This window comes from Bos indicus, chromosome 18 (assembly GCF_029378745.1).
Source record: "Bos indicus isolate NIAB-ARS_2022 breed Sahiwal x Tharparkar chromosome 18, NIAB-ARS_B.indTharparkar_mat_pri_1.0, whole genome shotgun sequence".
Classification (NCBI taxonomy): domain Eukaryota; kingdom Metazoa; phylum Chordata; class Mammalia; order Artiodactyla; family Bovidae; genus Bos; species Bos indicus.
Window position 1 is genome coordinate 56385311 of NC_091777.1, and position 27217 is coordinate 56412527.

The following is a 27217-nucleotide window of genomic DNA, read 5'->3' on the forward strand; positions in this document are numbered from 1 at the left end:
TAGATGAAATTAGCCACAGATAGAAAGGTAAATACTGGTATCATTTATATGTAGAATCTTTAAAAAAAAATTTTAAGTCCAATTTCATAGAAACAGATTATAGAGTGGTAGGATGGGTTGGGGAGTAAGGAAAATGGGGAGACATAGATCTAAGGGTATAAATGTTCAGTTATAAGAGGAGTAAGTTCTGATCTGAGGGTCTAAATGTACAGTATGGTAACATAGTTAATACACTATTGTGTGCTGGAAAGTTGCTGAGAGTACATTTAAGTGTTACACACACACACACACACACACACACACACACACACACAAACACTATTTACTATGTGAGATGAAGAACATGTTAATTATCTTGAGCATGGTAATCATTCCACTATATATATGTATATATATAATACACATATATAAAATCGTCCCGTATACTTTAAATATACATAATCATACTTGTCCGTTATTCCTCAATAAAATTGGGGCTAAAAAAAAGAAAGCCTAGAGTTAAAAATCAGAATATTACTAATATGAATTGATTTTTTATGACATTAATAAGAAAATAAATTACATTTAGAGCCTTAAAAAAAAAAAAGGTAGATGAGATTGCTCAGAAGAGAGAGGGGGAACTGGCTCTCTAAGGAGGTCTGGTTTTCCTGGGTACATGTCGAGATGGTAGGAACATCCATAATGTTAAATAAACATCTATGGGGATTTGGGACTTGACAAGTGAGAAGCCTCCAGGATGTCAGGGGAGATGTCAGAGGCTGCTGGCTGTGGAGCTCAGGCCTAAAGATGATCAGGTATTGCAAACCTGGATCTAACGGCCAAGGTCCTGGGCTCAGTCTTGACTCCTGTGGGGCCTCCCCTTCTTGGGGCCTCGTTGCTGAAGCAGGAAGTACTGCCCTAGGCTCAGCTTCCGCTCTGGGTGTTTTGGTACTGCCAAATCACCCCTTTGCACTGGGGATCTTCCCACTTGGGGCCTGCAGCACTTTCACTTCCCCCAGGTGCCCAGCCCCTGCCCCAGCACGTGGGAGCACCTTGGTCTACCTTGTTGCTAAGAACTGGACACAGATTCGGAGAGCGGGAAATGATAGGAAGGTGGGGGTGGGTAGATGAACAGAAGAAGGAGAGCCATGCAGATAAGGGGCCAGAAACCAGAGAGGAAGAGGATGCAGACCTGGTGGGGAAGGGGACAGAGAACTAGAGGTAAAGAGAGTGATAAAGATCCACAGAGAAAAGAACAGAGACCCAGAGATCGCAAAGGCCAGGAAGTGGTGGAGGGGTGGGGGGGGCGGGGGGCAGAGATGAATGCAGAGATGGCAGATCTTTGCAGGCAGTGAGGTCAGAGTGTCTGTGAGGTCGGCTGCTGCCCAGGGCCAGCCTGGGGTCCTGGTGCCCAGAGTAGGTGGGCTGCAAGTACATCAGGATGCCCTATGGGTCACCCAACCTGAGCCATGGAGATCTGGGAGGAACTGCCTGGCATGTCCTTGGTGCCCATCAATTCCAAGACCCCTCAGGTACTGGGGTGTGCATCCCAGTGGGTCAGGCAAGGGGAGATGGGGATGAAGACCCAGAAGAAAGTCACCCTGCATGTAGAGAGGCAGGGGGTGGGGCTCCAGCCCCAGCACTTCCTCTTTCTCTGAGTTCTTCCTTTCTCTTCTGTCTCAGTCTCTCCCCCTCTCTCTCTCTCAAGGTCTCTCTGCCTGTTCTCCCTACTGCCACCACCCCTTCTGTCCTGTCCCTCCCACCAGTGTCTCACCCCTCTAGGAGAAGATGTCAGCCCACGATGGCTGCCTCAGCCTCGTCAAGTACCTCCTCTTCGTCTTCAACCTCTTCTTCTTCGTAAGTTGCCTCTTGGCTCTGGAGCCCAGGCCCCAGCCCCTGCCGTAGCCACCCCATTTCATTTCCCTGTGTCACCCACCAGCCATACTCTCCTCTCCCCAGGTCCTAGGCAGTCTTATCTTCTGCTTCGGCATCTGGATACTCATCGACAAAACCAGCTTCGTGTCCTTCGTGGGTAAGGGGGCTGAGGCAGTCCGGGGCTGGGTGGGGACGTTGTGGGTCGGGGTGGGGGGGTGGAGCGGTCTTCCTGGAGCAGATATGAACAGGGCTCTCCTCCTAGGGGACTCCTGGGGTCTCCCTCATCCCAGGGAGGCCCGCAGTGCCCAGCTTTCTTGTTTGATCTTAGGCTCTGCTCCACTCCTTGCTACGGCCACAACTTCTGAGCCTCAGATTCTTCCTCTGGCAAATGAGTTGTGCGTACCAATAACAATAATAGTGGCCATTTCTCAGGGACTTAGGTACCAGACAGCTCAGTGTCACACTTTAGGTGACATGTAGGTGTCAGATCTTGGGCAGAGATGCTCACCAGATTCTCCCATAAGTCTTCCCTCTCTTGAGGTTCAGAGAGGGGAAGTCACTGGATGTCACACAGCAAGGAAGTAGAAAAGCAGATTAACACTAATAATCATTGTAGGAAAATAATACTGGGTAGTAGTCAAAATCCCAATAACTCATATTTAATAAATGTTTACAAGATTTATTAAATATGAGGAGGACTAGAGGACTGGTGTAGAGGAGCAGACTGAACACATGTCTCCCATGTGTTCCTCAAAACAACTTTAGGAAATAGATATCATTATTCCCTAGGTCTCAGGGAGGTTTAGGTGGCTGATCCAATGTTGCAGAACTAGTGATGAGGCTGAAACTACCGAGGGTGAGGAGGGGCTGAAGGAGGAAAGCGGGACTGAGAACAAGAGGGAAAGACAGAGACCAGGAAGAAAGAGGGACAGAGATCCAGAAAGAAGGGAACATAGACCTAAAGACAGAGAGGGCCAGAGACCAGCGAGAGGTGGGAAGAATTCCAGGAGACAGAGATTCAGTGTAGGACAGGAACAGAGACTCAGAGAAAAGGATACTAGGAGACCAGGAAGAGGCCCCCCCACCCCAAGTTTACTGTTCCCCTCTTGGAAGGTGTGTGGGTGGGGAATGGGGCTGTCTGGAGCTGTGCACATGGAGCCCAATGTCACTGCCTCCCATTTCTCCCAGGCTTGTCCTTCATGCCCTTGCAGATCTGGTCCAAGGTCCTGGCCGTCTCAGGAATCCTCACCATGGGTCTTGCCCTCCTGGGCTGTGTGGGGGCCCTGAAGGAGTTCCGCTGCCTCCTGGGCCTGGTGAGTTCCCCTCCACCCTTCCACCTCTAGGATCGTTCACATCTTGTCCTTAAATAGAGCCCTGGCAGCCCCTTCATCTTGGGGAGTTCAGCCTGACCTGCCCACTCTGTCTTCCTCCCTGCTCCAGTATTTTGGGACACTGCTGCTCCTGTTTGCCACACAGATCACCCTAGGAATCCTCATCTCCACTCAGAGAGTCCAGGTGAGCTCACCTTCTCCTCTCCTCACCCGAGCTAGTGGGTGGGGAGGGAGAGAGTGGAAACAGACAGAAGCAAAGGCAGACAGGGGCTAAGACAGACAAAGATAAATAACAGAGAGAGATAGAGAAGACAGAAAGACAGAGACTGGTAGAGAGACACAGAGAAGGATCTAGAGACAGACAGGGTCAGAGAAAGACTCACCAACACAAAGGAAGACAGAGATCCAAAGGGAAACAGAAGCGAGGAAAGAAAACCCTTGGAGAAACAGCTCCAAGAAAGAGAAACTTAATGAGATCGTGGGAGACAGTGGAGACCCGGAAAGACAAACAGGGGAAACAGGCAGAGGGCGGTTTGGAGGGACAGAGACATAGCTAGCCATTCAGTGAAACACCGAGGCTGCCACGAAGATTCTCAGAGACCACCAGAGGCTGGGACGGCTACGGAGGGGCTGGGGTGGGTTGGAGCAGAGGGCAGTGGGGAAGCAGGTGGGGGATTCAGCCTCACTCTCGGCCTATCAGCTGAAGAAGAAAGTGAAGGACGTCGTGCAGAAGACCATCCAAAACTACCGCACTCATCCGGAGGAGACGGCGGCGGAGGAGAGCTGGGACTACGTGCAGTTTCAGGTGCATGAGGCCCCGCCCACCAGGATCCTTCCCTCTAGCTCTGGGATTCTGACTTGGCTCCGCCCTCTGCCTGGAGGAGACTTGGCCCCGACGGGATCCAAGCTCCCAGCTCTAGGACCCTAACGTAACCCTACCCACCTAAGCCACCTCCAGCCCGTGGCGACTTGGCCCAGTCCCCCAGCTCTCAACCCCTGCAGTGACTCCTCCCCCTGGCTCGACAGACTCCGCCCTCAGTCCCAAGGCCCTAGCCTGACCCCACTCTCTGCCCAGTAGCGACTCTGGTTCCCAAGGGACCAGGCCCAAGCGAGATTCCTTTCCCTGGTCACTCACATGGCCCCGCCCTCCCATCCATTATCCCCCTACTTACAGCTGGTTTGTACTGCCTACCCAATCCTCCAAAGCACGATTCTGCAGCTCTTTCCCCAGCCTCAAGACCCCCGCCCCCATGACACCTCTCTCCCAACCTCATGTACCCCTACTGTCCCTTGGCCCTGCTGTGATCCCACCCCAGCCCAGTTTTGTTAGCCCTCTACTCCTCAATATGACCCAGTACCCAGTCACACCCATCACCTAGTCCTCTGATCCCCCAAAGCATCTTGCATCTCTCTAGTCCTTGTTCCTGACTTTTTTTTTTTTTTTTTTGGTAGTTGCTTTACAATGTTGTGTTAACTTCTGCTGTACCCTGTTCCTCTGACTTTTGTTCTTCTCAGCTGCGCTGCTGTGGCTGGGAGTCTCCTCAGGACTGGTTCCATATCCCCAGCATGAGACGCAACGAGTCCGAAGGGGACCGCGTGCCCTGCTCCTGCTATAACTCATCGGCGACCAACGACTCCACAATCTTCGATAAGATCTCCCCCCAGTTTAGCCGGCTCGGATCACTGGCGCAGCCCCGACACAATGTAGAAGTTTGCTCGGTCCCCGCGAACAGCTACATCTACCAACAGGTGGGGAAGATGTGGAGCGCAGGACCAGAGGGGTCTGACAGGGTGGGCCTACGGGAAAGGGCTGTTTTACAACAGGGGCAGAACCCCTACAAGGGGCGAGATCTTTTGGAAGGGCGGGGGCCTAAAGAAAAGGCCCAGGCGAAAGGGCAGAATCTGGAACGCTGATACCTGGGGATGAGGTCTTCAGCTTGGATGGACTGAAGCCCAGAGACTAGAGACCCCTGATAACTAGGGAATGGGGTGGTACCTGAAAGAGGGGTTAAGGCTGGACTGAGGACAGTGGGCTCCGGGCTTGAGGGCAAATCCCAAAAGTAACCTACCTATAACCTGTCCCTGTATCCTCAGGGCTGCGAACGGAATCTCTCCAACTGGTTGACCAACAACCTCATCTCCATAGTGGGCATTTGTCTCGGCGTGGGTCTACTCGAGGTGATCTGGTCCCGCCCCCACTCGCGATTGGCCTAGATGGCCCTGCCCCAAATTGCGCGTCCAACCAGTCTCTGGGAAAGGTGCATGCATTGATAGAAGTACAGCCAATCCAGGCCTTCCTGGGACTCCACCTGGCCTAGCCTCTGTGAGCCCTGATTGGTTGCATGGGAGCAGGCGTTCCCGCCCTTCCTCACGAGGCTCCCATTGGTCCTCCTTGATATCTGGGGCTATACCTTGCTATTGGCCGCAATATCCCCCTTTCCCCGCAGGTGAGTGTAGCGGGGTTGAGCCTGCTATTACCGCGCAGCCTGTTGCACCGCGAACCCCAGCCGCAGGTGCCGGGTGCCTACAGTTCGAGCTCCGGGCGCAGCGGCGTGCTGAGCAGCAGTGGGCGTAGCGGCAGTCTGTGGGGTGGCTGGGGTATGGCTGACGCCTGCCCCAACTGGGGGGACAAGGCCCCGCTGGGCAAGCTGCCTAAGGTGCTGGGGCTCTGGTTGCTTTGGGATCAAGACGAGGAACAACTTGAGACCAGGAGTGCAGGCGCAGAGATGGAGGCCGAGATGGAATTAGAGGCAGAGACGGAGGAGGAGATAGATGAGTCTCCAGAATAAAGGACCCTGGGCTTTCTCTGGATCACACTCCTTCTCAGACTCTAGACCCTATGCTAGACGGAGCTGAGCTCCCCCTACCCCGCCCTATTCGCCCTTCCTGCTTCAAACTCTATTCCCACCCCTCCCCGGCCTGCCCATATCTTTGGTGTCCCACCCAATTACCCCTAGCCCTTTTACACTAATGCCGCCACATTCTCCAAACTGCCGTCCCTGAGTCTTTCACCACCAGGCCCACCTCCTACCTACTCCCTTCTCCACACCTCCCAAGGCGAAGCCCCGCCCAACTCGCGGGTCCTCGTTTTCTGCCCCTGGCCCGACCCCCTAGATTTTTTTCCCTAGGGACCCCCCGATTCTCCTGGCACTCTCTCGACCTCTCTGACCTCGTCTCCTTTCTCTGTAGCTCAGCTTCATGACGCTCTCCATATTCCTGTGCAGAAACCTGGACCACGTCTACGATCGGCTCGCTCGGTACCGCTAGGCCCCGCCCTTCCCGAAGCCCCATCCCGACCCCCCTCAAGTGTCCAGGGCATTTGAGTTCCCTGTCGCCTGTAAATATTTGTTTAATCCCCAGTTGGCCCCAGCCACTGAGCCCTCATTCCCCTCGGGGACCCAGGTGTCTGCCTTTCCCGCTGCTGTCACCTTGCCCCCCGTGGGACCTGGGGTTTCCGGCCACCAGCTTCCTGCCCTGAAAGACACCTCATTTCCTTGCCTCAGCTGTCAGCCTACCACCTCCCACTAGATTTATTTTTAGCCCAAGCCCCAAATAAATCCCCTGCGTTTTGGTAAAATAGCTTTATCCTCTGTCAAAACACAAACCAACACATTTGAGCGGGGGTGGGGAGAGGAGAGGGAGGCAACACAGTCTAGCCCCACGGCACATTTAGAAGAGGGCATGAGATTAAAAAGCCTCACCCCACTGCTTGCCCAGCTGAGAAAAGTCACAACCCTAACACCCACTTATAAATATCTCGTTATATTAAAAAAAAATAATAATATATTTCCAGGGCCCACCTGACTCTGCCCCTGCACAGAAAGGGTTAACCTTCAAGATTTGATGTCAGGGTTCCCGGGATGGAGGTGGTAAGAAGAGGGAGATTGAGAAGAGGGAGATGTGGAAAAACAGGGAGGGACGAGCTCATGTGTCACTGGGGCCCTCCAAGACATCGAGAACAAAGAAAAGGGAGGGCACCTGTCTGAGACAGAAACCAGTGCTATCCCAGGGGTTGTCTCACTCCTGTCCTCAGTGCCTAATGCTCTGGGGTGATCTGTCCTTTCAGACACCCCTGTGAGGTTCCAAGATCAGGATCCATCTTCCCCTCTCAGTCCTAGCCCATTCCACTCACCACCCAGCTTTTACAGTCCTAACAGGGAGCAGTCCCCTCCCCACGTAAGAAGCATGGGGAAAGCTGGAGGTCCTGCCTGGGAGGAGAGGGTATTCTGGAGGGTGAGCCACTTTTGGGGTCCCCCTTCAGTCCCTGACCAGGCGATAAATGTGGTGCTGGGCCCCCCGCTCACTGGTGGAGACTTCAAAGACGTAGGCGGTGCAGAGCAACAGTTCCTGGGTGTCTCTGTTTGTCACCACCTGTCAAGGAGGCCAGGAGAAAGGGGTTTATGCTTGGAACAGAGAGCAGGGAACACTGTGGACCCCCCAACCAAGATGTCATGGGATAAGGGGTCCCCACCATGTCATGTTCCCCCAGGTCGACGGGATGCCCCACATGCCAGGCTCTAGGTCTGAGGGTCTGCAGGGAAGGGCCTCACATCACATGGTGTATCATGTTACAGGGTCATCACACTCCCCAGACTTAAAGGATATCCTACCATACATAACATGTTCCATGGGCTCAGGTTAGGTTCCCTGTGAAGGGGGGTCCCCTAAGCTGAAGATCCACTGTGGGGCGTCCTTCAGGTCAGTTTTCCTCTTATGAGAATGCTGTGGAACCCCCATGATATCAGTTTCCTGGGTAAAGGGGTCCCCTAAGTGACGGGTCAAGCGTGAGGTGCCCCCGTATCAGTTTCACAGGCTGAGGGTCAGTTGTGGGCACTCCCCTCCACATCAGGGGCCCTGCTCAGGCAGGGAACCAGCGCATCACCTGCAGGATGGTGAAGTTCTCCAGGACGCTGTTCATCATATAACGCTCGGGCAGCTGCCGCAATTTGTGCAGAAAATTTACCAGGTACTCGCACATGGGTGAGCGCAGCAGGCGGTACACGAACCTTCCATCCTCCAGCTGGGCACGCTCCGTCTGAACCAGGGGTTGGGAAAGTAGGGAGGACAGTGACTCAGAGACACAGGGGTTCACCCCCAGAGTCCGAACCCACTCTGTGCGACTTCTCAGATGCCACACCCACTCCCCATTGCCGTCTGCTCTCCATTGCCCCATCTGCAGTGACCAGAGATGAAAGCCTGAACCCTCAGGTACCCAGTTCAGGATTACTGAGCCTGCAATGAAGGACCCCTCTAGCCTCTCAGAGCTGTCCTCTGAACCCTCAAAGACCTCTGAACTCATGTGATCTCCAGGTCCTCAGATACCCTCAAACCCTCCAGAGATCCCTCCATGAGCTCCCCAAAGCCTGTATGACCTCTGTACTTGAGACCCCTCAAGACCTCAGCAACCTCTAAGTGTGACCCCTAACCACCTTGCCCTGAGGATTCTTTCATATCCACAAGAACCTTTTGAATCTTAGTGACAGTAAATCTCTGTACCACACAGTAACCTTAAACCCTCAAAGTGACCCCTATAGATAACTTTGGAACTCCAGATTAGCTCTAAGTCCATGTGTGAAAGAGGCTAGGGTACCCCCGCCCCACCACGCAGACCCTCAAAGGCCCGGAGCTGTTGTAACTCCTGGTCCGTTTAGTCTGCGCCCTCCCGAGTAGCAGGTGGCTGGGTGCTTACCCACCCAGAGTGCCACCCCTCCAGCCTCACCTCCACCTTCTCCACCACCTGCTTGCCGAAGGAGCAGACCTTGGAGGAACAGGTGAGGGTCATGTGTTCCAGGCTCTCATACTGGCTGCTCACTCCATAGAAGCCACCGCTGCTGCCGCCTGCCCCCACCTCCTCACCACTTGGGCCCCAGTTCAAGTCCGCCTGGGGGATGGGGAGGTACAGGTAAGTTGGAAGGGATGGCCCTTATAAACAGTGGGAACTCTTCTCAAGTGGGAACTCTGCCCCGCAGGCTGGTGGCGCCTATTGCTTTGCAATCAACCATCTGTCTTCCTTAACAAAGTCCCCACCTCTCCAGTTTCTGGAAAAAAAAACCCACCCTTCCTTCCAGCAGTTGAGTCCCCCAATGTCCCTGACCCTCTCTCCCCAGTAACTTCCCCATCAAAGAGGCCCCGGAATTCAAGTTTTTCTCCTGAAACCTCCAGCTCAGGAGGTCAGCCCCTGCCAAGAGCCTAGTTACTAAGGAGGTAGCTATTCCCTAGCAACCAGAGGCTCTCCCTCAAGGCCCTTCATGACCCTGGTTGCTAAGACAAGCGCCTACTCCCTAGCAGCAGGGCCTGGTGAGGTCTGGGGAAGCCCGATGCCTCTGGAAAACTCTCCCAGGCCCTTTTGTCCAATTCTCAGAGGTCACATCCCATCATAATCCCAGTGGCCAAGTGGACAAACAGCCCTCACCCCCTGCAGTGGAAGCGCAGAGTCTCAACCACCGGACCGCCAGGGAAGTCCCAAGGCCAGACAGTCTTAGGAACAGGGCCTGGTGGAACCCAGCAAAGCCTCATCCTCTCTTTAGAAACCAAACACTCCAGGATTCATTTGCTAAGGGGATGGGCCATTCATCAGCAACGAGGCTTGGTGTGGTCAGATGGGACACAGGGAAATCTGAAATGCCACAAGCCAATCCCCAGGGCCGTATCAGTCGCACGACTGGGTGTAGCAAAGTCTAGTGGAGTCTGCGGAGGATGGAGGTCCCCACACCTGCACTGGTCCCATCCATCCCACCCTGTGGGCAAAACTCCTTCCTGTTCCTTGCTGCTAAGGGAGCTGACACTGGGAGCCATGAGAACTGGTAAAGCTCAGGCTGACCTGGGCAGGTCCTGAGACTGTCTCCCTTAGAGCCAGCGGCCTGAGCTGGGAGGCCACGTGACTTATGAGCCCTTTTGTTTTTAGTGGTGGAACTCACCCAGAATTTGACCAGGAAGAAGGCATGGGGGGGCCCACGATCATACAGCTCCCGCAGACCGCCCTTTTTCTCAGGGAATTTGTCGTAGATCTGCCGGACATCCACACTCTCGAGAGGGGGCGCTCCAGGGCTGGGGCAGTGCTGGCTGATGTGTACAAACAGGTGCCTCTGGTACTAAGGAGGGACGGCCAGGGGTAAGGAGTGGGAGATGGGCTGGACCCCCAGTCCTCACTGCCCAAGCCCATCCCTCACTCCATCACCATCTTCCACAGCTCCTGCAAACTGTTCCACTGGGCCCAGCTCTCAGGCACTGTCCCCACTCCCTGCTGCCCTTTCACTCCCACAGTCCCTCAGGCCCCAAGCCCTGTCCTTAGTGCCCAGTTCTCTGCCCTGTCGCCTGATCTCCATCCCCACAGCCCTTTCCTCTCCCACCCTCACCCCAGCCTTCTCCTTGGCCTCCCAGCCTCCAGTCTCTCCTCTCCAGTTCATCACTCACATGGCTCCAGAGCTGACCAACCCTGCTCATAATCCTCCCATGGCTCCCCAGTGCCTCCCAGGACAAAGCCCACAGCCCCTCAACCTGACCCTATATTAAAAACGTTTTCATGGATGGATGGATGGGAATCCACACAGCCCACATCAGGACTTCCTATCTGTTGCTTTTTTTTGGGGGGGGGCTGCACCAGGTCTTAGTTGCCATATGTGGGATCCTCAATCTTTGCTGTGGCATGTCGGTCTAGTTCCCTGACCAGGGATCAAACTCCGGCCCCCTGCTTTGGGAGCGTGGACTCTCAACTAGTGGACCACCAGAGAAGTCCCTCTGCTTCTATTCTTATCACTTCTGTTCATACCCTGAAAATATTCCCCTTCTTCTTTTCCAGAACTAATCCCCTCTCTGATCTTCCCAGGCTCAAGTCCATCCAAATCTGCCTTTTCCTGGAAGCCTCCCTGGATCGCAATCAGATGGCATCTCTCTACCCTCCCTTTCCCATGGTTCCCCATAACCCTCTAGACAAAGCCTGGGTCCCTCACTCAGCTTGGCAATGCCAGCTTCTCCAGAATCAGCTCCCACCATATTCGATTATTTGTTTTCCTGAAAACTTCATGCTGTTTCTATCTCTGTGTCTGAAGCATCCAGTTCTGCACATGGCAAAATCCTATGTAACCCTCAAAACTCAACTCAAATGTTGTCATCTCAGGGATGTCTTCACTCACTCCCCAGATATGATTCTTCTGTACACTCAGAAACACATGAGCTTCCCTTATCCCAGTACATACATGACATCTATCAAAACTGCAGGGACTATTCTGGGTCCCAGGGCTACAAGGCAAAGTCTCTGACCTCAGGGAGCTACTGGCAGAAACAGGAAAATTTTTAAATCTTTCCTTAGATGATAGAACCTTCAGAGAGTGATGTATGCTATGAAAAACTAAAGCACAGGGATGAGGGGAAGAGTGATGGTAGTTGGCATTTCCATAAAGTGGCATGGGAAAGCCCATCTGAGAAGATAATCAAGCAAAGCAATGAATGGGTGGAAAGAGAGAATGGGGATATCTGGGATATCTTGCACATCCAGGTGCAAAGGCTCTGAACCAGGAGCGGGTCTGGCATGTTTCCAAACGGGCGTGGAGGTCAGTATGGCCAGACCAGAGTAAACAAAGTTGAGAGGACAGGAAGTAAGGTCAGAACAGGAATAAGGGCCAGACCACCCAGAGCCTTGTCGGCAACTGAATGATGCTAGCTTTTGCTCAAAGTGAGATGGGAGGGTTTTAACCTAATTTGACGGGTTTTACCAGGACCACGATATACAGAAACTGGTGTTTAGATCTCTGTGGCAGATACTGCTGTGTTCACAAACCCCATTTCCTTTTCCCACCACTAAACTACACTTCCCAGGCTCCTTTGCAGTTAGATGTGACCATGTGACTAAGTTCTGGCCAATGGGATGTGAGCAGACCTGATAGTCGCCACATCCAACCCAGACTCATAAAACTTGCATAGTTCTTGACTCTCTGCCTTCCACCATCTGCCAGCCAGATGCAGAGCATCCAGCAGCATCTTCTAGAGTGCTAGAAAATGGCAGAGCCACAAAATGGAAGAAGCCTGGATTTCCCAAATCATTCTGTGGAAGGCTTCTTAACGACCAGCCATATTGAAATGTCAATGAGTGAGAAACTTCTATGATGGTCAACCCCTGCAGGTTGGGAGTTATTACTTCTAACAGTCAGTCCACTTGGGCTGTTATTGGCACCTGTCTTCATCCTAAGCCAGGAAAGCTCACACCTAGAAAGATTTTCTTCCCCAGGTTCCCAGTATCCACCACAAAGCCTAGTGCACAGTTGGCATTCAAAAATGTTTACTTAATGAATGAGCGATGTCCTGAGGGATTTCTCTGGTTTTCCCAACCCATGACCCCATGACCTTCCAGTTCCTTTATTCTAGTAGTTCTCAAAGTGTGGTCCCTGGACCAGCAGCACCAACATCACCTGGTAGCTTGTTAGAAATGCAGATTCTCAGATCCTACACCAGATCAACTGAATCAGAAATTTTAGGAGTGGACCTAGCAAACTATGTTTTAACAAGCTCTCCATGTTATTCTGATGCATGGTAAAATTGGAGAACCACTACTTTATGCTTGCCCTCGCTAGAACCGTCTTCATTCCAAAACCCTCCTGTGACTATGCCAAAATTGTACTCACAGAGTCAGTTGCATCCGGTGGTTCCACAAAGGCCGAGAACTCCACCAGCTGCAACCGAGCAGTGCCCAGAGCCCGAGCCTGCCAGGCTGGGGGTGATGGGGCAGGTGGGGGCAAAGCGGGAGGTGAGAGGGCTTGGGGGGGCTCGTACCCTAGAGAGAGAGAAGAACAAACAGTAAAAATTGCTAATGTTGATTGACTCTGTCAAGCACTGTTCTCTCTTGCCTGCCTCCTCTTAGAAGCTGAAAAAGCTAAATACTCACTTTCCCAGCCTCCCTTGCAGCTAGAGGTGGCCATGTGACACAGTCCTAACCAATGAGACGTTATGGAAAATCTGCTGGGGGGCTTCTGGGAAGGAGTTTCTTCCTGAATGAAAAAGATAGAACTTTGGGAGGAGAGAGCATTTGGCTCTGGCCAAGTCCTGCTTGGGATGTGATGCCTGGAGTCACAACAGCCATCTTGGGATAAGACAGAGGCCACTAGAGAGATGCCAGTCCTGGTATTGCTGAGCTGCTAAACCAGCAAAGGAGCAGTCCACCTCCAGACTTTTTGTTACATGGAATCATAAAGCCTTTACTATTTAAGGCACTATTAATTTGGATATTCTGTAACTTGGAGCCAAAAGCATTCCCACTTGATGAATCTGTGAAACCTGAGAGTTCTTTCACCAATGTGAGTTCTTAGGACCACCCAGCATGGACTTCTGGAAATCATCTTTGCTACCAGGTGGACAGAGCCTGCCAGAGAATGAAGCCACCTTAGAGGAAAGCAGCACCAAGCAACTCCTGTTGCTACCATTTGAGCTCCTGTATCCAGCCATGCCTGAAGCCCTAACTCCTGAAATTTCAGTTACCTGAACCAATAGAATCTCTCCATTTTGTTTTTTACTTTTTTGGGTCATCTAGCTTGAATTAGATTTTTATCACTTGCAGCTGAAAGAATCTTGATTAACATATCAATGTCCCTGATATCCTTCAGGTTAGCAAGTGATCAAACATAAACCCAGTAGATCTGGTTACAGAAGCAAGGATCTCAACCACTACAAATTCTGGGACATCTTTCCACACTCCCACAGGCCCTGCCTCAGATCTAGATCTCAATAAGACAGTGTCCCCTAACTCATGGAAGGTAGAAAGAAAGGCAGCTGGAGCTGAGAAGAGAGGGGAAAACAAGGCAGGGCAGAGAAAAGGCTCTTACCTGGGAGGTCAGTAGATGGAGGAGTCAGTGACAAGGAGAACGGTGTCTGCGAGAAGGGCTTCACACTGAAGGAGAAAGGAAGCTGGGGGTCAGCAAGAAGGAAAGATGCTAATCATACCAGCTAACAATTACTGAGGGGCCATGGCAAGCCAGACCCTGTGCAAGCACATTATGGGCACGATTTCCTTGAAGACTCACAGCCTATCAAGGTAGGTGTGATGATTGCTCTTCTCATTTTGTATAGGAGGAAACAGACAAACAGGGGTCAACTGACCTGCCCAAAGTCACACAGCTGGTATGGCGGAACCTGGGTTCAAACCCAGATCAGCCCCAACCACAAAGCCTGTGATCTTAAGGGGCCCCCAACTTTTCTGGCACCAGGGGCCGGTTTCATGGAAGACAGTTCTTCTCCAGACCAGAGGTGGGAGGGAGGGGAACAGTTTCTGGATGATTCAAGTACATTACATTTATTGTGTGCTTTATTTCTATTATTATTACATCAACTCCACCTCAGATCATTAGGCATTAGATCCCGGAACTTGGGGACCCCTGGTCTCGAGGATATTCTGGTACCTCTCACAAAATGGCAGAAAGAGAACACAAATGGGGTCTCAAGAGGTGGGAAGAAACCAAAACATAGGGAACTTGGAGAAAGAGGAGGCTGAAGGCTCAGGAAGGTAGGGAGAAAAAGACCAGCGGGACATCAGGCCAAAGTTCAGGGTAAGGGAGCAGTACAATAGAATCTAAAACAGTGCTGTCCATCTCACAATAGCCAAACATGGAAGCAACCTGTGTGTCCATCAACAGATGAACAGGTAAAGAAAATGTGGTACATATATACAGTGGAATACTACTCAGTCATAAAAAAGAATGAAATAATGCCATTTGCAGCCACATGGATAGACCTAGAGATGATCAGACTAAGTGAAATAAGTCAGACAGAGAAAGACAAATACTATATTATATCACTTACATGTGGAATACAAAATATGACTCAAAGGAACTTATCTACAAAACAGAAGCAGTCACAGACCCAGGGAACAGATCAGCAGATACAAACTATTATATATAGGATGGATAAACAACAAGGTCCTACTACATAGCACAGGGAACTATTTTCAATATCCTCTGATAGACCATAATGGCAAAGAATGTGCAAAAGAATGTATATATATGTGTAGCTGATAACTTTGCTATATACCCAAAACTAACATTGTAAATCAACTATACTTCAATTAAAAAAAATTTTTTAATAGACATTCTGAAAAACATAATACTGAGAGAAGAAAACTAGCATATGGATCACACTTCAATTTTGTGTTTACATAGGTGATGATTTAATTAACATTCATTGTCCCGCATTTGACTACTAACTCCATAAAGACGGGATCCCGGTACCCAGGGCAATGCATGCTGAACCACCTCTCCTTCCAGCCCAACCTCCTCCCCTGCAAACCTGTGGTTCCTTTGGCCCCCAGAGACTTGTTCAGACAATTTTCTGTGCCCACATACAGCAGCAGCTCCTAATGAACTTTCTTCTCTCCCAGACTGGACCCCACAGCCTGTCTTTCTCTGGTAACACTCGCCATGCTCCTGCCTCACCATCCTGAGGCCACACTGCTCCACCAATGCCCACCTAGCCTGGATCCACTGCCACCTCTCTGGGCTGAAGACTCCATGAACCTCTGTGGCCCATTTCTAGTCTTCCAGACCGAAGGACAGGGAAGTCTGGTGTGCTGCAGTCCATAGGGTTGCAAAGTGTTGGACACGACTAAGCAACTGAACAACAAACAACAGGACTAGAAGCATATCCTGTCACCCTCAGGGCTCTCGGAGATGAAAAGGGGCCCATTTCCTTCCTTCTGACCCTGAGAGAAGATAAGGATCCCTGCTCTACCCTCAGGCCCAAGAACCACCTTTATGGGATGACAATGAGCCTTCCCATGAGCCTCTGGGGCTCCACTCATTCCTCTGGACCTACAAAGGTTCCCAACACTTTGGATCTACAACTGCCTTTCCCATGAGCCTCTGGGACTCAGACAATCTCTCTGGGAGGCCATTACCCCCATGGACATCCTACAGGACTCTCACATTCATCAAATCCCACTCTGAGCTCATTTCCGCCCCAAACCCACTCCTCCCCCAGGCTGCACATCTCTGGATGGTCCCACCTACCCCAGTCACCAGCCAGACCCCAAGTACTGCCCTTGCCTCCTCCCTCCTTACCCCAGCAGACCCCAGCCTCATTTCTCCTCCTCCTATCTCTCTGTCCCCGCTCAGACCAGCTCCTCTTCTCCAGACCACTGCCCCAACCTCCTCCCTGGGATCCAAATCCAGACAGCCTGACTCCAGAGGCTACCTTCACAAGGGAGTTAGGAGCTGGAAGGTGGAGCAAGAAAGGTCTGGGTAGGGAGGAGGGAGGGGGTTGTAGGGGGATGGGGAGCAGGTGCTGAGCTGGAATAGAAAGAACTTACTCAGGAACATTCCACGGGGGCCCAGAACTCCCCGACCAAAACTGGAAAAGCTCCGGGGTCTGAAAAAGAGACAAAGAAGTGTGGCGTCAATCAATTTCCTGTTGCAACTGCAACCCCTTCCCTCCAGCCCTGAACCCCACAATTCCCGCCCAGGCCACCTGAGGACCGGCGGGACCCAGTTTGGCCTGCAGGGAAGGTGCTGAGATGAGCTGGGCAGAGGACATGGTGGCCATTGTCTGGAAAGCCTTGTCCTTGGAAACCTGGTCCTGGAGGAGAAGTTGGAGGTCCATGTTAATGGGGAGTCCCAGTGGATACAGGAAGGGTGGGACAAGGACAAGGCAGGGCAAACCTGGGGAGATGCAGAGTTGGGGAGTCAAGACAAAGCGTTGGGGCGGGTTTAGGTCCCTCTCACTACAGCCCCCTGCCCCTCCTGGCCTCCTCAGGAATGTTTGTCTGGGTAAGGGAGCGAGTGGGAGGATGGGCAGGGGGACTTACCACATTCAGGGCCTGCCCATGGTGGGGGGGGGAGGGTGCCAAAGAAGGAAAGAAAACATAACTTAGGAAATGAGGCCCGGACTCCTCCCATCCAGCCCCTCAACACACACCTTCCTGCCCTCCCAGCCCCTACAGCCCAGCCACCCTGAGCTGAGCAAAGGGAGGAAGGGGGAGCAAGGGATGAATATGGAACAAGAAATAGAGAAGGCCAAACCTAGAGGGGGAAAGGGGCTCCCCCATCCGGAATATAAGACAGCAATGAGGGTTCCTAGGTTTCAGAAATAGCCGGAAGTGAAGGCTTCTGAATATGCAGACCACAGGAAATGAGACTATTAGACCCGGAGGGAAGAGACGCTGAAGGTTTCCCAGCCCAGACAGGGCAGAGGAGGAACAGCAAGCCCCAGAAAAGACCAAAGACTGGAAGTGAAGGTTTTCAGACTTAGTAAAGGGAAGGGGACCTTCTGGATACAAAAAGACCAGGAAGCGGTGGTCCCCAAGTCCTAGGGAAGAGCAAGAAAAGACCTCAACTCGGAAGAGAAGAAAAACGAGGATCTCAGGCCAAGAGGGAACAGGAAATCCAGAGGATGCAAAAAAAAAAAAAAGTAAAGGGATATGAACATCTCCAAAAGGAAATGAAGATTTCTGGGCACGGAAAGTGCAGGCGGGCCACATGGGAAGATGAACCAGGAGACGAAGAGGAGATCTTCACAGCACAAGAGGGGAAAGAGCAATGACACCAGGGAGAGAAGAGGGAGAGGAGGGGAAGGAAGACAGGAGCAGTCAGAGGAGAAGCCCAACACCCCATCCTTCTGGCCTGTCCTAAGCTAAATCTCAGTCCCACTCTCTCTATGACATTTTTCTACCCAGGGTCTCTGTTCACCCCCTGGCTGGGCCACGAACCCCCCACCTTGGGTCTCTGCTCTCCTGCCCTGTATGCCTCTCTGGGTGACTCTGTCCCCCTCTCCAGGTCTCTGCCCCCACACCCTGGGTCTCCGCTCTTTCTCTGGATCTCTACTGCCCTCTCTCTCTCTGGCTCTCTGTCTCCCCTCTCTGGTGCCTGTCCTCCTCTCTCAAAGTGCCTGCTTCCCTCTCAAGGTGTCTGTCACAGTTCCTTGACCTCTACCTTGAGCTTGGACTGGATTTCCCTCGATTTCCTTCGGGCCAAAACCTGGATGTGACTAGAGACCTGAAGGGAGAGACAAAGAAGCAGATTCAGGCCACAGCCACTCACGCCTTGCATCCCCTACCCCTTCCCTCCCTCCCCCCATCCAGGTGCCCCCATGAAGCTGGTGAACACGAAAGATGACAAATACACAGAATGGGCCCGTCATCTCGGCGCTTCGGAACAGATGTGTCCATAAAGACCTTTCTCTTCTCATGAACACTACTAATCATCCCCAGATCCAGTAAATCCAGGTCTTATTTCCCTTTCACACCTTGTTCTCTTTGGCCCTCTGTTCAGTCTTACCCTCTGGTTCCCATGCAACTGCTAAGAGAACTATATACCAAAACAGGCGCAGTTAGCGCACACTAACCAAGGTGCAGCACATAAACAAGCCGCTCCTCTAACCTGAATCTGCCAGGAGGATGAGAGCCTAAGAAGACAGGCCCACCCCAGACAGAAGCCCACCAGACAGTCCTGAAACCTGTTTGCGAGTTCGGGTCTTTCCCGTCCTCAGCTTGATGTAGCGGGCAATCAGTTCATTCCGACCTGAAAAGTCAAAGATGGAAGAGAGTTAGACCTTCAGCAGAACTTCCCAACAAAGAAGACACCAGGGAAGGAGAGAGACGCAACATATCCTCAGCAAGCCGCGGGCTACACAGGAGAGGAGTTATGACTGCAGGCTTTGGAGCCAGGCAGCCTGGGTTCAGATCCCAGTTCTGCCACACACTGGCTCTGTGTGGCCTCAGGCAAATCACTTAGCCTTGCTGGGCTTTGGGTTCCTCATCTGTGCAAACGGTGATGCTAACTCCTACCTGAGTTATCGTGAGCACACGATGTGCTTTTATGTGAACAGTGATTAGAGCTTCCGCCAATGTTCCTTAATATTTTTACTAACCGGTGGGGGCTAAGGCAAAAACGAGGGCTGGACTCACCATACATCTTGCCTTCATCAGACAGGATGATTTTCCGCCGGCCACAGGGCGGGTAGATGGCCAGGGCCTCCTGGAAGCTCTGCTCGATGTCTGGACTCCAGACACCTTCTGCATCTGGGCCCCCGTCGCCCCCCGCCCCCTCACTGCCGCCGGTGCCCTCCTCGCTTCCTTCCTCACTTCCTGTCCAGCCGCTGCCATCGTCCAGAGGGGCCCCAGCGCGGGGTTCCCCCATCTGGGCCTGGAGGAACACAGAGTTCAGCAAGGTTCCCCGGATCCACCCAGAGAGACCTCAGAACAGAGGTCCAGATCACTGGGTCTGAGGGGAGAGGCTGGGGGCACCTGGACTCCCGGATCTGAGGGAGGAGGGGGCTGGAGGCTGAACTCCTGGATCTGAGGGAAGCAGGAGACTGGGAGCCTGGATTCCTGGGTCCTGGAGAAAAAGGGGCTGGATTTCTGGGGAAGTTTAGGGTGAGAGGGTTCTCCTCTGTATTCTCAGTCTAGCCTAGATTGTGATGAAGTCTTGAAGACCCCAGAACAATGCCTAGGGTCCAGGAGGGCTGAAACTTTGGCTGTGGATTACTGGTTTAAAGAAGATAGGCGTCAGAGCCTAGCTGCAGGGAAGGGGGACGTGGGTGAGATCTTCTCAGTCCCATGCCAAGAACAGGTGCCAGGGTGTGAGCAGCAGCTGCTAGAAAAGGAGGGGCACAGGCCCCAGGAAGGCTGAGGGCAGATCCAGACACAGAGACTCAGAGAGGACAGAGATCCAGAGAGAGGAAACACAGACCTAATGTCCGGGGACAGAAACCCAGAGGGAGGGGGACCAGAGATCCAGAGACAGGGGGACAGAGACCTAGAGAGAGAAGGACAGAGACTCAGGGCAGAAACTCAAGCCAAGACCAGGAAAGACCCACAGAACCACAGACTGGGGGGCAGGGGCGCCCTGCCATCAGGAGAGCCAGAACAAAGGGCCCAGGCGTCCCCTCCCCCAGTTTCCCACAACCCCTATCAGGGGAGGGACTGGCCAGCGAGGGCGCCTCCCCTCTGGCCCCCAGCCCCGCCCCTTCCCTCCCCTCCCCCCCGTCCCTGCGCCGTGGGCTCTGATCCAACTCAAGTTCCCAGTGACTTTCCGGAGGCCGGGAACAGGGGGAAACTTTTTCCAATACAGTCAGATCCCGCCTCCCTGGCGGCTCCACGTCTTCCACGGCTTTCCCAGGACCCCAGAGTCCGGACTCCCATCCCCCTCCTCCCTCGGACCCCGGAGCCCCGGTCCAGACAGACAAAGACCCCAGGCCGAGCCCAGTGGCGCTGCGGCATTCAGGACCCCCGTAGGCCAAAATCCCAGCCCAGCTCTCCCCCATGTGGCCAGACAAAGGGACGGAGGAGCCGAGTCAGAAAGGTTCCCCTTAATTTCCCGCCCCAGGTCCCAAACCTCCAGAGAGACAAGATGAAGATCCAGAAAGTCCCGGAGCCCCCTTTGGGCCACCCAGGAGGCCTCCTTTCTCCACGAGGAGGACCAAACGTCCATAAATGACACGCACAAATCAATTCGGTCAGAAACAAGCATGGGGCCCTTTCTCACTTGAAACCGACACCTCCACAGACACTCACAACCCTCAGCGTCCCCAGCCCTTACTCCCAGGCGCACACTCCCAAACTCAGACACATCAACAGACACCCCAACTCTGGCGAAAGTTGCAACTCCACACTTAGACTCGGTCAAGAGCGCAAATTCCGGCCCCCCGGCATAAAGAGGGCGGCAAGCAATTCAGAGACCATCCCACGAACACCTCAACTCATAAGGTGTAACTTCCCACTCGAACTCACACACCCCAAAGCACGATCCCCGACTCCCGCCGGCGCCTTCCTACCTACCTCCCGGCCTGGGGCTGGGGAGCCGCGGGCGGGCGGGGCTGCGAGGGAGAAAGTTGCCCGGGAGCTTTGTTTGGGAAAAGTGGGAGGGACCGGAGGGGGGGCGGGTCCCGGCGCCGGACCGCGGGAAGGGGGATCCTACGGTGACAGTTTCGGGGAGGATTTTTGCTTTGGCCAAAGAGAGGTGAAGTCTAGCTGGGGCCTGTGAGAATTCCGAGATTCTGATGCTTGGATCCCAGAGAGAGGAGGGGAATGGAGGGTCTGGACACCTGGGTCTGAGGGAGAATTGATTGGGGCCCGGAAACCTGGGACTGAAGGAAGAGGAGACTGGGGGCCAAGATTCCTGAATTTGGAGGAGGAAAGGTCTGGGGCCCTGGCCTCCCAGCCACCCTCCAGTGTAGTTTGTGTGTTGCAGATGTGGAAGTGACTGATGTTAATAGAAACACAAAAGAATCTTCCCTGTTCAACCTCAAGTGTATTTTTGAGGATATAAGTATGGAGATGGGTTTCTTGTTGATTTCCATTGGTTTCTCTTGATTGATTGGCCTCCTTGTGACCTCATCAGAGTTAAGGATCTTGGGCAAGACGACTGGGAGTTTATTGGAAGTTCACGAAGATGCAGACTCCCACATCCACATGCACTAGTGGACTAGAGGTGGCCGCTGTCCCAGGACCAGGAGAGAGCCTTGGTTGCCAGAGGAGAGAGATGAGAGTCCCTTAATTATATCCCTTAAAGATGAGTGTTCAAACTGACAAGACTAGAGGGGCTGGATCAAGAATCTCATGTCCTGAGGAAGAAGGGAGCCCAGGTTCCGGGTTCCCTGTAAGGTGGGACATAAGGCTGTCTTTAGGGTTTCTAGGGAGGAATTTTTTGGTGGAACCGTGGAGTTCAGCGTCCCTACATTGCCCCCTGTTGAGCGCCTTAATCGTTTCAAAACCTAAAGACTACGAGAAGGGACACGGAGCTTTCAAAGATAGATACAAAACTAAGCAGTGGGCGAATCAGAAGGACTGTTCGGACACCTGTATTTCAAGAGCAGAGGGAGCCTAGGAATGGAACTGAGGGCTCTAGGGACAAGATCCAGGGCACAGAGGCGTGGCCTAGATGTGGGGCGTGGCCCTAAGTCGGGGCGGGGCCACCTTCGACTGGAGCGAGACTCCAGCACTTGGCCAGGATCAGAGAATACCGGCCACACTGAGTCTCCAGGGCAGAGGTCAGCCGACAGGGACGCGGTCTGACTATGGGGGTGTGAATTTGAAATCAATGCCCCGCTCTGGCTTAAGGGGCGTGGCTCCTACTCATGGGTGAGACTACCCAATAGTGGGCCGGCCTCAGGGGTGAGGTAAGCAGATGGGGCGTGGTCAGACAATAGGGGCGGGTCCAGGGCTCGCGGAGCCCCTCCAACGCTCCAGTATCCGACCTGGGCTCGAGAACAGAACTGTTTGGATTTAACAGTCCGTGGACGGCGGGAGTCTTGAGTCCGGTGACCGGGCTGTGGTCTAGCATAAAGGCGGGGCCCAGAAGAAGGGGCGGGGCGTGGGAGAAGGTGAGGAGGAATGAGATCTGGATACGAATGTGGGAGAAGGAAAGAAATGAGATAGATCCATTGTGTGAGACCGAGCCCTGAAGATCCGGGTCTGGGGGGAGGGGAGGGACCGGACTGGACCGGGGGTGTTGGCGTAGAAGGTAAGGGGAGGGGGGCAAATGGCCGGAGTCTGAGGAGTTTCCGGACCAGGGGTCGGGAAGTGTCCTTGTCTAGGGAAGGGGGAGCTCTGACCCCTGTCCTCGCCGCAGCCTCCCGGCCCGCCCCGCCATGTGGCACCAGCTATTCCCGTTGCTGCTGCTCTCCTCTGCCTCGGTGCCCCCCTCCACTGCAGCCCCGATCCGCGATGGTGACGTCCAGGAGAGCTCCTCAGGTTTTCTAGGTCTTCAGAGTCTACTCCAAGGCTTCACACGCCTTTTCCTGAAAGTAAGCGGTGGCCTGGGTTGGGGGAAAGAAGAGGTACAGAGAAGAGGAACAGGGGTGACAGATGGTGACTGAGGGACGGAAAGAGTTCAGAGAAGAAAGAGTGGGAGAGAGGGGTCGTGGCCAGGTAGAAAGATAGACAAGAAGAGAGGGAGTCAAGGGGCAGAAAGATGGATGGAAAGACCGAGAGATAGGAAGAGAGGGAGGGAGACAGAGGGAGGGAGGGAGAGGGAGGAGAGGGCAATAGGGACAGAGAGACAGAAGACAGATGAGGGGCAGGAATAGAAAGGTGATGGGACATATGGAGGCAGGAGGTGACCGAGTTAGGCCCTCAGGGTCAGAGGATGGAGAGAGAAGGGGGACCCTAACAAGGCTCCAGGTATCCTGGGGAGTCTGGATGTTCCACAGCTCACTGATTCCACCTCTGGCCCAGGATGACCTGCTGCGGGGCATGGACAGCTTCTTCTCTGCCCCTATGGACTTCCGGGGCCTCCCTAGGAACTACCACCAAGAAGAGAACCAGGAGCGCAGGCTGGGAAACAACACTCTCTCCAGCCACCTCCAGATTGACAAGGTGCCTATGCCAGGAAGTCCCTCCTGGAGTATCTCCAAGATCCCTCATGTTGCAGTATATGGTGGAGGTGGGGGTGAGGAAGGCAAAGGAGGAAGGCAGTTTTGTTCTCACTCTCTCCTCCTGTCCTCACAGGTGACCGACAACAAGACAGGAGAGGTGGTGATCTCCGAAAAGGTGGTGGCATCCATTGAGCCAGGAGAGGGGAGTTTGGAGGGTGACTGGAAGGTTAGGACACACCCCTGGCAGTGTCCAAGCCCAAACATTTTCTGTAGTTTAGCAAGAAATGATAGATTAATGAATTGACTCTCCCACTCCCTCTGTGCTGGACTTCCTCTCTCAGGGCCTCAGTTTTGTCATCTGTCAAAAGGGACTAACCAGCTTTCGGAAATGAGGTTTACAACCTCAGAGATACATCCTCTCTTACTTTAAACCCTAGAGGATTTTGTAAACCAAAGAAAGTGCATTTTTCCCCAAATAAGATTCACCCTCATAAACCTCAGAGTGTTTTGATCTCAAAGTACTCAAACCTCCAAGTATTTTTTCATCTGTCCCAAAGAGCTTGGTAAATCTCTCCCTTGTAAACGTCAGAATGTGATTTTTTAAATAATTCCTAAGTACTTTATGAACCCCCAATCCTTTGTGCATCTCACCTTCGTAAACCTCTAAGAGCAATTCTGATCACAAAGTGCTTTTTTTTAAACCTCAAAAGGTTTAAGAACCCTTAAGTGCTTAGTAAACCCACATGGTTCTCCCATACACATTCCCAGTTTTTTATTTTAAAAACTTTAAATCTACAGAAAAGTTTTTTTAAAAAGTACAGTAAACCTGTATCCCCTTTCCCACAGAGCAGGGTTTCTCAACAGCATCACTGTTGGTGTTTGGGGCCATGTAATTTTTTTGTTGTGGGGGCTGTCCTGTGCACTATACAATGTTTAACAGCATCCTTGCCTCTACCGCTGGACGGAAGAGGCACCCACCCCCTCCAGCTGTGACAACCAAAAATATCTCCTTGACCTGATTCACTACCTGTATAACATTTTACCAGATGGACTCTTTTTTACCTTTTTATTTTTGAACCATATGACAGTAAATGATTGACATCACGACACTTCACCCCTAAACCCTTCAGCAGATATATCCTTCACCTCCATGACCATAGTTCCATTTTTACACCCAAGAAATGTAACATTGATATCCATTATCTCAGGGCTTCCCAGGTGGCTCAGTGGTAAAGAATCCATCTGCCAATGCAGGAGACACAAGAGATTCTGGTTCAATCCCTGGGTCAGGAAGAACCCTTAGAGGAGGAAATGGAAACCCACTCCAAAATTCTTGCCTCAGAAATCCCATAAACAGAGGAGCCTAGCAGACTATAGTAGATGGGGTCACAAAGAGTCGGTCGGACATGAGTGATCGACCCAGCATATACACACACACACACACACACACACACACACACACACACACACGTCAATTATCTCTGTATTTGTTTTCTAGGGCTGCCATAACAGTCTCACAGATTGGGTGGCTTCAACAACAGATGTGTATTTCTCATAGTTCTGGAGGCTAGGTGTCCAAGATCAAGGTGTCAGCAAGGTTGATTCCTACTGAGGGCTGTGAGGGAGACCTCTGTGCCTCTGCCCTAGCTTCTGGTGGTTTACTGACAGTTACTTAGTGTTGTTGGTGTGTAGATGCATCAGCCCCATCTGTCTTTATCTTCGCATGCAGTTCTCTGTGCATTTCTAGGTCCAAATTTCTAAGAAACTGGTCGTGTTAGATTAGAGCCCACGCTAATGACCTCATCTTACCTAATGAAAACCACAGTGATCTTATATGCAAAGAGGTCACATTCTGAGCTATTAGGGCAACCTCTTTGGTACCACGGATGAGTTTCATGGAAGACAGTTTTTCCAGAGACCGGGGTGGAGGTGGTTTGGGAGAGGACTCAAGCACATTTATTGTACACTTTATTTCTACTATTATTACTCAGTTCCACCTCAGATCATCAAACATGAGATGTCAGAGGTTAAGAACCCCTGTACTAGGGTCCTAATGGACCTCAACACATGAATTGGAGAGCAGGGATTACAATTCAATATGTAACCATCTCCTATAAGGCTTCCCAAACCTCAAGTGACTGAAACAGACTCTGATTCAGTAGGTGGTTGGTGGGGGATTGCTCATTTGCATACCTAAAGGCTCCCAAGTGATGCTGATGCTGTGGGTCCACAGCCCTCACTTTGAGTCACAAGGACCAAACAGACACTGAAATGTCCCTGCTGGACCGAAAGCTGTCCACAAGAGCTCATATGATTTTTGACCCAGGATTCAATCAATTTTGATCCAGGATCACCCGTTGCAACTATGCTCATGATTCATTAATCCCAAAGAGCTTTGTACATTTCAGATTACTTTCTAAACCTCAGGGGGATGCTTAATCTGGAAGTGCTTTTGAAACCTCCAAAATGTGTTTTAAAACCCAGAGTATATTATAAACATCAGAGTATTTTTATTTCTAAAACACAAGTCCTTTGTAAAAAAGACAAAGTGAGCTTTATTGGACTGGCCCAGAAGTTTGGGTTTGTCCATAAGCTTGTATGAAAAGGGCTTTCCTGGTGGCTCCAACAGTAAAGAATCTGCCTGCAATGCAAGAGACCTGGGTTTGATCCTTGGGCGGGGGTAGGGGGAGATCCCCCGGAGAAGGGACTGACAACCCACTCCAGTATTCTTGCCTGGGAAATCCCATGGTGAGCTACAGTCCATGGAGTCCCAAAAAGTAGGACACGACTGAGTGATTAACATGCTTCTATCAGTTCAGTTCAGTTCAGTTCAGTTCAAGCAACCCAAATGAACTTTTTGGTCAACTCTGTAATTCCCAAAGTATTCCCTAGGTGGCAGAGTGGGTTGAGTATGCCAGGGGAGCATCCTGAGGCTGACCCTTGGAGTTTGAGAGGGTCTCCTTGTTCCCCGCCCCCTTCACCAGGTTCCTAAGATGGAGGAGAAGGAGGCCCTGGCGCCGGTCCCGAAGGCCGTGGACAGCTTCCACCCGGAACCCCATCCCCGAGTGGCCGTCTGGATCATGAAGCTGCCGCGGCGGAGGTCCCACCAGAATACCCAGGAGAGCGGCCACTGGCTGAGTGAGAAGCGACACCGTCTGCAGGCCATCCGGGATGGGCTCCGAGAGGGGACCCGAGAGGACGGACTTGAAGAGAGCGTGCAGAGCTCCTCTCACTCCAGGCTGCCCGCCCGCAAGGCCCACTTCCTGTACATCCTCAGGCCTTCCCAGCAGTTGTAGGGGTGGGGCCCGGGGAAGCCTGCCTGTACCCTCCACCAGACCCCAGCACCATATGGAAATTAAACCTTTTTTCCAGCAGCACCGTCTCCTTTTGGGATCTGTCCCCAGGCCTCAGCCAACCAAGCCTAGCTTTGAGCATGGCCTCTGGCTGAGCTGTAACTTCTTGCCAGCGTCCCCAGGTTGTTCCCTCATTCAGACGCCATCTGTCTTCCAACTGAGCAACTCTGTCATCTCCTCTGTCACCTCTGTCCCACCTGTACCCTCTGCTTCCATCTCTGTTACCGCCTGCTCTGCTTGCCCTCGGGCTCCCAACTCTTACTCCAGTCCTTTCTGTCCACTCTGCATTAGCTTCCTATCCCTGCCACACAAACCTAGCCACTGAAAACAGTGCAAATGTATCCTCTCACTAATCCATAGTTCAGAAATCCAGGATGGCTGGGCTGGTCCTCT

General features: G+C 52.4%; 3 protein-coding genes across 8 annotated transcripts; 2 read left to right on the forward strand and 1 right to left on the reverse strand.

Annotated features, from left to right (window-relative positions):
• Nucleotides 1-1662: 1662 nt before the first annotated feature.
• CD37 (CD37 molecule) lies at nucleotides 1663-6762 on the forward strand. Of its 2 annotated transcripts, XM_019979728.2 has the most exons (8): nucleotides 1663-1836; nucleotides 1939-2011; nucleotides 3043-3167; nucleotides 3295-3369; nucleotides 3886-3990; nucleotides 4701-4934; nucleotides 5280-5363; nucleotides 6375-6762. In XM_019979728.2, the coding sequence occupies exons 1-8, from the start codon at nucleotides 1768-1770 to the stop codon at nucleotides 6450-6452; spliced, it is 843 nt and encodes a 280-aa protein (XP_019835287.1). In that variant the 5' UTR covers nucleotides 1663-1767; the 3' UTR covers nucleotides 6453-6762. The 2 variants fall into 2 exon arrangements, with proteins under 2 accessions (XP_019835287.1, XP_070627568.1); XM_070771467.1 differs by lacking the exon at nucleotides 5280-5363.
• TEAD2 (TEA domain transcription factor 2) lies at nucleotides 6752-21001 on the reverse strand. Of its 2 annotated transcripts, XM_019979725.2 has the most exons (13): nucleotides 20935-21001; nucleotides 19063-19300; nucleotides 18612-18676; nucleotides 18089-18151; nucleotides 16966-16977; nucleotides 16629-16736; nucleotides 16471-16529; nucleotides 13997-14061; nucleotides 12803-12951; nucleotides 10103-10276; nucleotides 8905-9066; nucleotides 8068-8220; nucleotides 6752-7556 (listed from the first exon to the last, which is right to left on the reverse strand). In XM_019979725.2, the coding sequence occupies exons 2-13, from the start codon at nucleotides 19292-19294 to the stop codon at nucleotides 7443-7445; spliced, it is 1356 nt and encodes a 451-aa protein (XP_019835284.1). In that variant the 5' UTR covers nucleotides 19295-19300; nucleotides 20935-21001; the 3' UTR covers nucleotides 6752-7442. The 2 variants fall into 2 exon arrangements, with proteins under 2 accessions (XP_019835284.1, XP_070627566.1); XM_070771465.1 differs by lacking the exons at nucleotides 16966-16977; nucleotides 20935-21001 and having other exon boundaries at nucleotides 19063-20094.
• Nucleotides 21002-21969: 968 nt separating this feature from the next.
• On the forward strand, nucleotides 21970-26845 carry DKKL1 (dickkopf like acrosomal protein 1). 4 transcript variants are annotated; one of them, XM_070771468.1, is made up of 5 exons: nucleotides 21970-22145; nucleotides 22727-22901; nucleotides 23332-23472; nucleotides 23605-23646; nucleotides 26456-26845. In XM_070771468.1, the coding sequence occupies exons 1-5, from the start codon at nucleotides 21985-21987 to the stop codon at nucleotides 26765-26767; spliced, it is 831 nt and encodes a 276-aa protein (XP_070627569.1). In that variant the 5' UTR covers nucleotides 21970-21984; the 3' UTR covers nucleotides 26768-26845. The 4 variants fall into 4 exon arrangements, with proteins under 4 accessions (XP_070627569.1, XP_019835290.2, XP_019835289.2 ...); XM_019979731.2 differs by having other exon boundaries at nucleotides 22127-22145; nucleotides 23605-23697; XM_019979730.2 differs by lacking the exon at nucleotides 21970-22145 and adding an exon at nucleotides 22178-22274 and having other exon boundaries at nucleotides 23605-23697.
• Nucleotides 26846-27217: the final 372 nt, after the last annotated feature.